The sequence below is a fragment of the Sus scrofa genome, chromosome 10, assembly GCF_000003025.6.
Source record: "Sus scrofa isolate TJ Tabasco breed Duroc chromosome 10, Sscrofa11.1, whole genome shotgun sequence".
Classification (NCBI taxonomy): domain Eukaryota; kingdom Metazoa; phylum Chordata; class Mammalia; order Artiodactyla; family Suidae; genus Sus; species Sus scrofa.
In genome coordinates, this window is record NC_010452.4 from 11,293,739 (window position 1) to 11,306,139 (window position 12,401).

The 12,401-nt window shown below is 52.6% G+C and overlaps 1 protein-coding gene across 1 annotated transcript in view; it reads right to left on the minus strand.

Annotated features, from left to right (window-relative positions):
* LOC110255736 overlaps positions 1–12,401 on the minus strand; it is a 226,023-nt gene that overhangs the window by 205,031 nt on the left and 8,591 nt on the right. The window contains exon 3 of the mRNA XM_021065090.1: positions 3,410–3,552. Within this exon, the coding sequence (XP_020920749.1) occupies positions 3,410–3,552 (143 nt within the window). The remainder of the gene's footprint in view (positions 1–3,409; positions 3,553–12,401) is intronic.

Genomic DNA, 12,401 nt, shown 5'->3' on the forward strand with positions numbered 1-12,401 from the left:
AACAGCCAGACCCATGATCTCCATGGAGGTCCCCTGGGGACTCCTTCCTCATAGTCCCTGGTGGGATGAAGAGGCTAAGATAAGACTGAAGACCTCTCAGCGGATTTCAGCCATCCCTATTGTTCGTGTCCCTTGACCGGGAGGAATCAGGCGTGGTCCACGCTCAGTCACGGGCAATCCTGTGGCCCAGTGAGTGTCCCTGCCGCCCAGAGGCCCCTCCATCAGAGTTAACTTTGTCCCCTACGGCACCCAGTCTCATTCACACCCACAAGAACCAGATCCAACAAACTAGACTTCAGCCCAGCAGCGCTACCATCCCCGCACATCTGGGCTCCGCTCAGGATGCGTTGGGCAGCTCATGCGTTCTCGGCTGGAAGGGTTTTGTTTCCCTTCACAGCTCTGCAGAAAACCGGCTGGAGAGTGAACTTGATTCAGAAGCTTCTCCAGAGTTCTCTTTGGGTCATTTCCTCTGGACGGAAAAGAGGAAATACACCACAGTGTCTAAGAAAACCAAGTCCAGTGGCTGATCCGCCACAGCGTGTGCAGCTTCAGACACAAGGACGGCCAGGAGTCCCTCCATCCCGCCTCCCCCAAAGAGAGACTGTGAGGGGTGGGGGGCTCATTCTGACCTCCGTCGGTTACTCCAGAATCGGAATCAGGCAGATACTCGGGGTGCAAATCAAACTGGGGACCCTTCCTGCCCCGCACACCCCTCCCCTCAACTCCATCCTCCTTCTGCCAGCAGTTCAATCACCTCTTGCTTTGCTTTTTTTTAAATTACATTATAGTGGATTTACAGTGTTGTGCCAATGTCTGCTATGAACAAAGGTGATCAGGTCAAACACACATATACATTCTGGTTCTTATACCATCGTCCATCGTGCTCTATCCCAAGAGACTAGACAGAGGTCCCTGTGCTGTACAGCAGGACCTCATGGCTCATCCATTCTAAACGTCATAGTTTGCATCTACTCACCCCAAAGTCCCTCCCCCGAGCTCGGCAACCAAAGGCTGTTCTCTGTGTCTGTGAGTCTGTTTTGTAGATGGGTCGTTGGTGCCATATTTTAGATTCCACGTGTGTGACATCCTCTGCTACTGGTGCTGCTCTTCCTTGAGTGCCCTCTTCCCTCTTGCTTTCTTGACGTTTCAGAAATTCAAAGGCCCTGGAGTTCCCGTCGTGGCGCAGTGGTTAACGAATCCGACTAGGAACCATGAGGTTGCGGGTTTGGTCCCTGCCCTCGCTCAGTGGGTTAAGGATCCAGCATTGCCGTGAGCTGCGGTGTAGGTCACAGATGCGGTTCAGATCCTGCATTGCTGTGGCTCTGGCGTAGGCTGGCAGCGACAGCTCCGATTCAACCCCTAGCCTGGGAACCTCCATATGCCACGGGAGCGGCCCAAGAAATGGCAAAAAGACAAAAAAAAAAAGAAAAGAAAGAAAAGAAAGAAATTCAAAGGCCCTTTAATGCTATTGGCTCTGTTCTCCCCTCTGCAGAGATTTCAGACACACCCGCACGCATGCCCACACACAGAGCGAGGATTTACTGCTCTGGAAATACTGCTTCTTTTACAGACCTATCCTTCGAAAAGTGAGAGATTCCCCTCCAGGGACGGACCGAAGGGCATCGGTGGGAAAGAAAAAGGCCTGCAGATTCAGGCAGCCCACCCAGGTTCAGGCGCCTGGAGGAGGCGGGCGGTGGTCAGGAGCAGGGGAGAAGCAGACGGAAGTCACCACGACTGGCGGACCCCAAAGGCAGCTGGTGCATCGAGAGGCTGAGGCTTAGCGCTGTAGCAGAGGTTCAGAGGCTTCAAGGCTCTATCACAACATCTAGTCCACCTCCAGGTGGATACAAACCTGGGAAGGGACGCGCTCATCTCCCGAAGCTGTGGCGCAGTGAGTCTCAAGGCGGGGACAACGGCTCAGTAAGTTACACTCGCCCAGCCCAGAGAGTCTAAGCGGCAGCTCCGACCTCCACAGTCAGCAAGTCCATTAAGTCATCACCCTACACTACCCTGATACGGATTTTCCTTTTGCTTTTTGTCTTTTTAGGGCCGCGCCTGCAGCTTATGGAAGTTCCCAGGCCAGGGGTTGAATTAGAGCTACAGCCGTCGGCCTACACCACAGCTACATGGGATCCGAGCCACATCTGTGACCTACACTGCAGCTCATGGCAACACCAGATCCTGAACCCACTGAGCAAGGCCAGGGATCAAACCCAAATCCTCACAGAGAAAGTGTTGGGTCTCTAAGCCGCTGCCATGATGGGAACTCCTCCAGGCAGAGCTTTTATTTAGCATTCGAAACAAGTTCCAACCCAGGGCTCAAGAAAAAGGAAGCCAAGGGGAAGGATGCAATTAAAGGCATCATTTCTTGCAGACACGGATGCTAAAAAAGCAACAGTTCCTCTTTCCCTTTCTTCCTTCCACCCAGGGATCGAGGGAACCGGCTCAGAAGCCCCACTCATGGATGCAGTTGTTCACCACTCGAACGTGGGGTGGGGTTGTGATGGATTTGAAAACGAGCCTCTCTCTTGCCCCCTCCAGGGAAGGACTTCAGCAGCCAGCCTTCCACCATCAGCCTGCAGGGACGGCTTCAGCTGCCACCTCACCCAGGGTCACCCTCGTGTCAACGTGACTCACCCCCGGCCACCGATCCAGGCAGGAATACAGAGGCCTGGCCGTCTCGGCCCAGCTTAGGACAGCCCTTGGGATCCCCACCCCTGCTCTTCAGGCCCACCTGGACCCCCCCCCCTCACTGAATAACCTGCTTCTTTTTTTCTTTCATTCTTTTTTCTTTTTTTTAATGAATTTTATTGGCGCATAGTTGACTTACAATGCACACAAACTTAGTCACTTTCGAACCCTGCACCGTAAAAAGAGCATCACCAATTTTCTCTTCCCCTAAGAAGCAGCTACCATGGGCCCAAAGAGACATTTCTATTTGGTGCTTAGCCGAGATTTTACACAAGGGACTAAAATGTGACATTATTTGAGCCCAATCCATCCAGACGAATGAGCCCTCCGCACTTTACAGCCTTGCTCTCCATCAGAGGCTATTATCGGCGACCCACAAGTAGTCCCCTTCCAAGAGCTGGGGGCTCAGCCACATAACTAGGGCATAACGGCCTCCCATCCTGCAAGCAGCCCTGCATGTCTGTGCAGACCGCCGAGCCGGACAGCTCCAAAGAGCTCCGGGCAATTAAGGATTTGCAGCCTGGAAAGGCCCCAGCCCAGACCATTGTACCCAGTGCTCTCAGACGGGCCTCTCGGTGGTCACCGACTCAGCCCTGGTCCTCCAGCGGGGACAGGGACAGGCTTGCTCCCGGTCAGTGGCCATTCGGCAGTGACAGAAGAAGAGCAGATGGAGAATAAACTCAAATAAATATTCATAAGGAGAAAATCAATTACTCACCTTATGTGCCACCTGGCCCTGCCAGCCCGACTTAGCTCCCGGCCTCAGGAGGCGCGGCGCACGCGCAAAAGGGGGCTTCCCCTCAATGGTGTTTGCAGAGTCCGAGGGTTCAATGCCAAACCGGGAATGCTGGCACCCCTGACCTGAAAAGATGGAATATCGTGCGTCGGTGACCTTTAAAACAGGAACCAACGCCACAGCAAGATGACATGGGTGATGGAACGAGCGAGGCTTTTCCAAGTCAGACTGGCAGGGGCTCGAATCCCAGCCTGGCCCTTAACTCCTGTGCCTTCGTTCTGACCGCACTGGACAGGCCACCCCAACGCTGAGCCCCCCCTGTCGCCTGACAGTCAGGAGAGACACCCACCTGCATCCGGGGGTGGGGACAGGGCAGAGGGATTGAGTGGGATGACAAATGTGAAGCACCCGGGCATGGCGGAAAGAACACCGTGTCATAGGGGAGAGGGGACCAGCCAGTGTCAAAACCATGAAAACGGATGGCCTAGTAACGCAGGAAGACGTGTGATTCCCACAGCCATTCACGACTCCACGCAGGGCTTTTTAGGGAAGACGTATTTCAAGGATTATATGCAATGTTTCTTAGGAGTTCCCTGGTGGACCAGTGGTTAAGGACTCAACATTGTCACTGCTGTGGCTCTGGTTACTGATGTGGTGCAGATTCACTCCCTGGCCCAGGAACTTCTGCATGTCACAGGCGCAAAGAAAAGAAAATTTTAAATAAAATAAAAAATAAAATGTTTCTTGACTATTTTTCAGTTGTTATTTTTAAACAACATGGTGCCCCTGCATAGATCCTTTATTTCTGCAACCAGAGCTATGACAGGGACGAGGCCACCAAGGGTTATTCAGCATTAAAAAATGCAGAGAACCTCAAAATCATAAACTGTGCTTTCAATGCTGTTTTGCAAAATGGTAGAAATGAATGGAACCAGAAAGTCAAGGTCAAGGGCACCGTCCTCCCTTTGCCCAGGGGCCCCTTTCTTTCCTTTTTTTTTTTAATTAATTTATTTTTTTGCTTCTTAGGGCTGCACTCGCGCTAGGGTTCGAATGGGAGCTGCCACTGCCGGCCTACACCACAGCCACAGCAACGGAGGATCTGAGCCGCATCCGGGACCTACACCACAGCTCATGGCAACACAGGATCCTCAACCCACTGAGCGAGGCCAGGGATCGAATCCACATCCTCCTGGATATTAGTCCGGTTCTTAACCCGCTGAGCCACAACGGGAACTCCTGGAATTCTGCTCTTACATTGAAATTTCTTACTCTCCTCACAGGAGGTTTGACTCAGTGCTGTAAGCTGGCTTTAGCCTTGGACACACCTGTGCTCACCCAAACTGTCCCCAACACACATACCCCCACCAATGGCCGTGGCTGCCCCTCAGCTCCCAGGCCCACCACATTCCCCAAACAGAGATGGGACACCTGCAAGAGAAAAGGCACAGACGGGACCTTGGCAGGAGCCCCAGTGCCTCTGCCCCCTCCCCAAGTGAAGACGCACACACTCAGCCCAGCATCAGAAGCCCGAAGCAGCTGCATTAGAACCTCAGCCTTTGAACTCAGGAAACCTCAGTCTTGAGGGTGGGAACCAAATGCAGATCTCCCCTCAAACTTGAAGGTGAGCCGGCCAGAAAGGGTGGGGTAGCCTGGAAGGGGATGGGGAGAGAAGGGGGAGGAAGAGGAAAGCTTGGTTCATTAGACTCTGCTGTTTCAGGTCAAGAGCCCAGCGAGGAATCCCCTTGTGGCTCAGTGGGTTAAGGACCTGGTATTGTCATGGCTGTGGCTCTGGTTCAGTACCTGGCCAGGAAACTCTGCATGCCATTGGTCTTACCTCCCCCGCAAAAAAAAGACCCCAGGCAAGTCTTCTTTCCGCAAGTTCACGACCATCCTCCTCCACCAGAGTCCGACTTCCAAGTGCTCTGAGAAAGAGCCCCAGGAGGAAACGGTACCTCCTCCGTGCATGGCAGCCCTCTCTTCATCTCACCCTCTGGGCCCACAGAGCAGGCCTCAGCCCCCCTGGGACATGTGTGTCCCCCGCCACCGCCCTGCCCCTCGGTGCCCAGCCTTCCCCTTCCCCACCTTTGGCCTGCAGGCCCGTGAGTGCATCGGTGCTGCTCGCCCAGCCATCTCCCAGAAACAGAGGCTCCACGTCTGTCTCTTCCTTTGGCTGGTCCTCAAACGTGGCGCCTCCACGCCTTCTCCCCAGGGAATCAGGAGGTGTCACCCTCCTGGCACATCAGGTGGTCACAACCAGGAAACTTATCCAGGCCTCAGTGTCCAGAGCGTCTCTGGGGGTTTCCTTACATACAAATGATCGCTGGTGTCACTGGCCACAAGACTGAACTCAATCCACAACCCCTATGCCTTCCCCAGAAGTCAGGACGTCAGGCTCCAGGCTGACACCACGTGGCTCAAAGCTCCCATCCTTTGATCTCAGGGTTGGTCTTTCCCATGGCCACCCACCAACCCACAGCTGTCTGGGTGCCCACCATGAGTCACCTCCTTAGCACAAACCCAGGTGTGGCTCCAGGGCCCAGCATGAAGCACAAAGACAAAAGCTCCTTCCTAGGAACCTGGGACAAAGGCCAGACAAATTCTTATACAGCAGACACCCGATCATCAACGCCCACCCAGCCTGACCGACAAGGAAAGAGAGGAAAGCAGACAATTTCCCAAGAAGTGTGGACAGGCCAGCCTGGCAGTGACACACGTGACCACACCTGATTGCAAGAGAAACTGGCGATTTTAGGCTAGCTGTGATTCTAGAAGAGAAAACAGATTTGTTGAACAGCAGTGCCACTTGGATAAACCTGGCGTAATAATATTTGTCTTAGAGGGACAGGCTGACAGTAAGAAATGATAGTTTCTCAGACTCACAGACGTGGAGAACAGACTTGCGGTGGCCACGGGGGAGGCGGAAGGAGCGGGATGGACAGGGAGTCTGGGGGTCGTAGATGCAAACTCTTGCATTTGGAGTCGACAAGCAATGAGGTCCTGCCGTACAGCTCAGGGAACTACATCTAGTCTCCTAGGATGGAACTTGGTGGATGTGAGGAAAAAACGAGTGTGTAGAGATGTGTGACTGGGTCACTTTGCTGTACAGCAGAAATTGACACTTGAATAAAAAACTACACTCAAATAAAAAAAATTTTTTTAATTAGTTTCTTAGCATATTACTTGGTACACGGTGGGCAAAGGACGAGCTTCTAAGCTCCTCCTTCCTCCCTGGTCCATCATCTCCCTAATCCCTTTCTACCCTTTGTTTCTGCTTTAATATTTCTGAAAGTCTGACTTTCCTCAAACCATTGCCTACTGCACACACCACCTGGAGAACAGTGACAGGGTCCCCACTGCCTTCAGCGCGAAGTCTAAATTGCAGAACCTGGCATGGCTCCCTGCCCCCACCTTCCTGACTCTGCCACCTCTGTGCCCATCGTGGGACAGCACTGCTCTCAGAACACACCACGCACGTTTGCTTCAGGAAGAGCCGGGCTCTCTGGCCCCACCCCAGCCTCACTCATATTCAAGAAGGAACTCGTCTCCCTTTCTCCCCTCGACTGAGAGTCACTCCTGCAGGCTGAGCAGTTCCTCTGCACTTACTGGGCACCTGTGATGCTTCTTCACACTGTTCATCAGCTTCCATCTGTTAAGTCTTCCTTCGCAATTCTATCTCAGTCCCTAAGGGCAAGAACCATGGCCATAAGTTCCCTGCTCTTACCCAGGGCAGTTTTTTTGTTTTTGTTTTTGTTTTTTGCCAGTCCCAAGGCATTCAGAAGTTCCCAGGTCAAGGATCATACCCACGCCACAGTGGTGATCCTCGTGACGGCAGTGACAACGCTGGATCCTTAACCCACTGAGCCACCAGGGAACTCCCCAGGGCAGAAGAGATACTTTTGGCAGAAAAGATACTTAAATAAGCATGTGTTGATTGAGGCATAAACCAACAGTACGACACACTGGGAAGAGTTCAGATCTGAGCTTAAAATACAATCACACCGTTTTCAAGCTGCATGATGAGCGAGACAAGGTCATCCTTGAAGAGATGGCTAAGTCACGGCTAGTTACTGCTTCTGGGCAGAGTGGTAGTGAGTAACAAGTGAGATAAATGTATATAATGCACCTAAGACGCAGGGTGCCCTCTCCAATGTCAGGTCCCTGGCCCAGCCACCCTCCCTGAAACTGACAACCTAGAATGACCTGGGAGGGGACAGGCAAGGCTGGAAAACACACTTCACCTTCCAAAGCTTGATTGTCCTGCTCCAGGAGATGAGGTGCTCTTTGACTCTAAGGAGGGGGGGGATGGGAATTGAGGTCTGGGAGATGACCAGATGCCAGCAAGTTCAAGATCAGAGTTATTTCAAGAACCATTTGCATCCCAAAGGTTGGACCTCGGCGGGGAGCTGGAGATGATCCACCAGTTTGTCACATTGGCAGGAAGGGGAATGTCAAGCCCTAAAAAGTCACTGGCCCAGACAGCCCTAGTTTCAGAGCCCAGTGGTGAGGGCACTGGCCTGTCCTGACCACCTGGCCTTCCCCCTGACTGGGGGACAACGGGGACCGGCCCAGGCCGGAGGCTCACAGGCCACTTCCGTGTTGACAAATGTCTTAAACTGGCCATGAGGACAGCCACCCTGTGGCACCCAATGAGCCCATGCTGTTTATAACATGAGGTACGACTCTGGACAAAAATAAAGCCCTGATCTGCCTGGAGAACAGGTGTGTGTCTGCCTTTCCTTTGAAGCACCATTGATGACCCAACAAGAAGGCGCTGCATAGCCTTTAAGGAGCAGCTTCTAGACACTTTCTAATCCGAGACAAAGGAGCACCTCTGCTGCTCCCAGGGGGCTGCTGCATCTCCCACCCCCCTGCTCCATCAGAGGTGAGAGGTAATACACCCCCCCATCTCTACCATACCCCCCACCCCCGCCCAGAACTTGCCAGTGATTCATCTTCGTTTCCTAGGATGAAACAACCTTGCAGGTGCCCTGAACACTAACTGAGGAAGCTGGTGTCCCTAAGGTGCCACCCTGCCCTGCCCCTCCATCCAGGAGCCAGCAGTACCTGGAGGAAAACGGCGGAAGAGCAGAGAGTGGATGGTAAAAGTTTACAAAGCTCGGGAGGGACCAGGGCTGGGCTGACCCAAGCAAAACGAAAGGACTGGTGGGACTGGCGGGGCGCACCTCCATCCGAGGCCCCTCCTCTGGGCGGAACTCCCCCTCTGCCGTCTGGCCGCTGGATCTGCAATCCTCTGGGGTTCTGATTGGTGCGCATTCATTCAGAGATGTTCAGCCCCTCTGGCAAACACCCTGCCCTTTGCATCCATATTTTACAGGTGAGCGCAGAGCGCTAAGGCTTTGGTGGAAGGTCATTTCCAAGGTCAAAGGGCTAGCTCGTGGCAGAGCTGGAAAACAGGACTGTTGGGCCTGAAGCCACCCTTTTACCCCTGTACCTCCCTTTCTAAACCCACCTGGGAGGCACTTTGCAGTAGAGTCTACAGAGTGTGGAGAAGAGTGGCGAGAGGATTGTGAACTTGCCTGAGGGCCAGGAAATCCAAAAATCCCCTTGCAGTGGCGTTAGAGGCCGGGGCGGGGGGGGGGGGGGGGGGGGGGTGCCGGCGGAGGGTCTGGGGAGTAGTCTGGCCCCATCACCATGACAACATGCAACCCGACTTCCTCTCTTGGTGTGATCGTCACTCTGCTCACCCTCTAACAAGGACCCCGGCGAGGAAAGCCATCCCTATTCTAACTGGTGAAACACTGAGGCTCAGAGACGTGGCGAGGTGCGGGGAAGAGCCAACAGACGATGGGAACGGTCTTTGCAGGACAACTGCGCATTTATGAAACCGTCACGGCAGAAGAACATCCGTGCCAGATCCCGGGCCCATGGCTGGGCCCAGCTGCCTCCCATTCTCTCCTGAGGCCAGGCCTGCTGCGAGGTTTCATTACATTGCGTGTTTTTATCATTTGATATCTGTAGCCAGATGCCTGTAGGCAATAAATGCCCTTCTCCATCAGTTGAAGCAAAAAAATGTACCTGCCATGGCTGTATTTGCTTCACTGGGCCGCTGACTTATTTTAAGAACTAAATCTTGCCTGTTACTATATTTTTCACTCTGGGGTGCGTGTGCTCCAGGACCGACAGTGATAACTTACACCCAAGGCAGAGCTTCCTCTCGCGCGAGAACGTAGCGCCACCTAGTGTCCACTTGCTCCACCGCAACCAAAAGAAATAACAGCGGTAACCTTGACAAAGTTTGCGCTCTCAAGAACTTCTTACACGCATTTTTCTCTTCTCACATAACGGAGCTTGCCTGCAGCAGTATATTCGTCTTATTTTTAAGATAAATAAGTTAAGACACGAGGCTCCAGCAAGAAAGCTGAGTAAGTTTTCCACTTGCCAACCCGGGGGGAGGGGGGGGTCATACTTTCCAACTTGGGTGGCTGTCATTTATAAACGATGAGCTCATGAGAGACGAGGGCTCATGCAACGCCCAGGTGCCCAGAACACCACCGCGCAGGAAGGCAGCCCTCCCGCGGGACCTGATGCAATCGTCTTGGCTTTATTTAGCCTTTCGTACCAGCGTCTCTACGCTCTCGGGGCAGGCTTATCCTCACAGCACCCTTAAGGGGTATAGATCTCAGTGTGGGGGGTTTCCGTTGTGCTAACAAAACCAGTATCCATGAGAATGCAGGTTCAATCCCCGCCCTCCCTCCGTGGGTTAAGGATCCAGCTCCTGCGTGAGCTGTGGTGTAGGTCGCAGGGGGGAATCTCAGGGTTATTAGTATTTTGTTTTAGGGCCGCACCTGCGGCATAGGGAGGTTCCCAGGCTAGGGGTCAGATCAGAACTGCAGCTGCCTGCCTACACCCCACCACAGCAACGTGGGATCCTTAACCCACTGAGTGGGGCCAGGGATCAAACCCACATCCTTGCAGATACTCGTCGGGTTCGTTACCCCACGAGCCACAATGGGAACTCCATCAGCGTTATTAGATGCAGGTTCCCACAAGAACTCACTTCCTCTGCAGCAGTGAGGGTAGATGTGGGACTGCCCACAGCCCCCTAAACTCAGTGCCTCTTTGCCAGTGCAAGAACCAAATCCATCACCCCAACACCATCCAACAGTTCTGACCTTCAAGCTCCTAATTCTTTTCAGATATCCAGAGTAGGGTCTCTCCATCTTGGTACCACTGGGTTGAATGGGCTGGGGGGGCTCCGTCCTGTACACTAGGAATGGTCAGCAGCGAACCTGGTCTCTACCCACTAGGTGGCAGTAGCGTCCCTCTCCCCATGAAGACGATCGGAATAGCTCCAGGCCCCGCCAAATGTTCCCTGGGGGTCCAAACCCAGCACTGGTTGAGACCCACTCTTCTAGAAGGCAGGTACACAGAAATGTAAAAATAAAAATACTACTAGTGATAACAACTACTGCTCCTGCTACCATTTAAAAGGCACGAATCAGGAGTTCCACTGGGGCACAATGAGTTAAGATCTGACTACAGCGGCTCGGGTCACTGCAGAGGTACAGGTGTGACCCTTGGCCAGGGCAGTGGGTTAAAGGATCCCACTTTAACTTTGTAAGTTGTAACTGCGGTTCGGATTCAGTCCCTGTCCCGGGAACATGCACATGCCATGGGTGCAGCCATACACTAAAATAAAATAGACACGAAAATAAAATAGAATAAAAGGCAAAAATTACATGCTACGAGCCCTATGAGTTTATCTTATGTAATCTTCACAACCAAGAAACCAGTCTGCGTTGACTCTCTAAGGAAAGAAACACTTTCATTACAGATAAAATGAGGCTCAGAGATGTTAGGTAACAGGCCAAGGTCACATAGCCGGTAGTGGCAAAGTCACCATTTAAAACCAGGCTCCTGTGACTCCAAAACCTAGCTCTTCACCACCTCCAGATCCTGGGGCCATAGATCACCAACGTTTCTGGAACAGTCTTGCTTCTTCACAGCCCTTCTAGAATATGCTAGCGCTATTCAAATAATACATCCAGATTTCAGCTTAAAGACATAAACACTGTAGCTCCTCTCTGTAAAAGGATCAATACAGGGAGCTCCCCTCGTGGCTCAGTGGTAATGAACCCGACTAGTATCCATGAGGACGCAGGTTCGACTCCTGGCCTCGGTCATGGGTTAAGGATCCAGCAGACACAGCTTGGACCTGGTGCTGTGGCTGTGACATAGGCTGGCAGCTGCAGCTCCAATTCAGCCTCTAGCCTGGGAACTTCCATATGCCACCAAAACGGCCCTAAAAAGACTGAATTTAAAAAAAAAGAAAAAGAAAGAAAAAAAAAATCAATCCAAAGTGTTAGGGCAGAGATTTTGCTCCAGGGAAGAGCCTGGGTCTGAGTTCAGTGGCCAATAATTGACTGTATGGCCTTTATTTGGGGTCAGTTATTTAAGCTCTCAAAGATAGTTTATTCATCTGCAAGATAAAGAGAATGAGTTAGATGAGGTTTTCAACCCCACCACACACTAAAATCACAGGGGGAGCACAAAGAAAGGAGTGCCCGGGCCACAACCTGAACCAATTCATCCAGACTCTCTGGGTCCTGGGAAGTAACATTTTTAAGTCCCCAGGTAGCCCAATGCGCAGCCAGAACTGAGGCTCATGGCACTAAGACTCCCCCGTTCTGTGTTTCTATCGTCAGACCCAACTCCCCGTAGACTTGGAGGTCGTCTTTCCTGCCTCCCACGACACACAAAGTTGTTTCAGGAGCGGTTACTTTCTCTCTCTTCCACGACCATCCCAAAAGTCTTGAATGACTTCCTGGGACCCCCCCGCCCCCGACATGTCAACCACCGTCCAGTCCCTGGACTAACCATTTCCAGCATCTCTGTCTACCAACCCAAAGTCTGGAAACCCCACCACTGTCAATGGCAGCAGGAGGTTGGAAACATCTAGAAAAAGCTGCAAAGAGCAGGCAACATGACAGAAGACAGCTGTGTCCACTGAAAG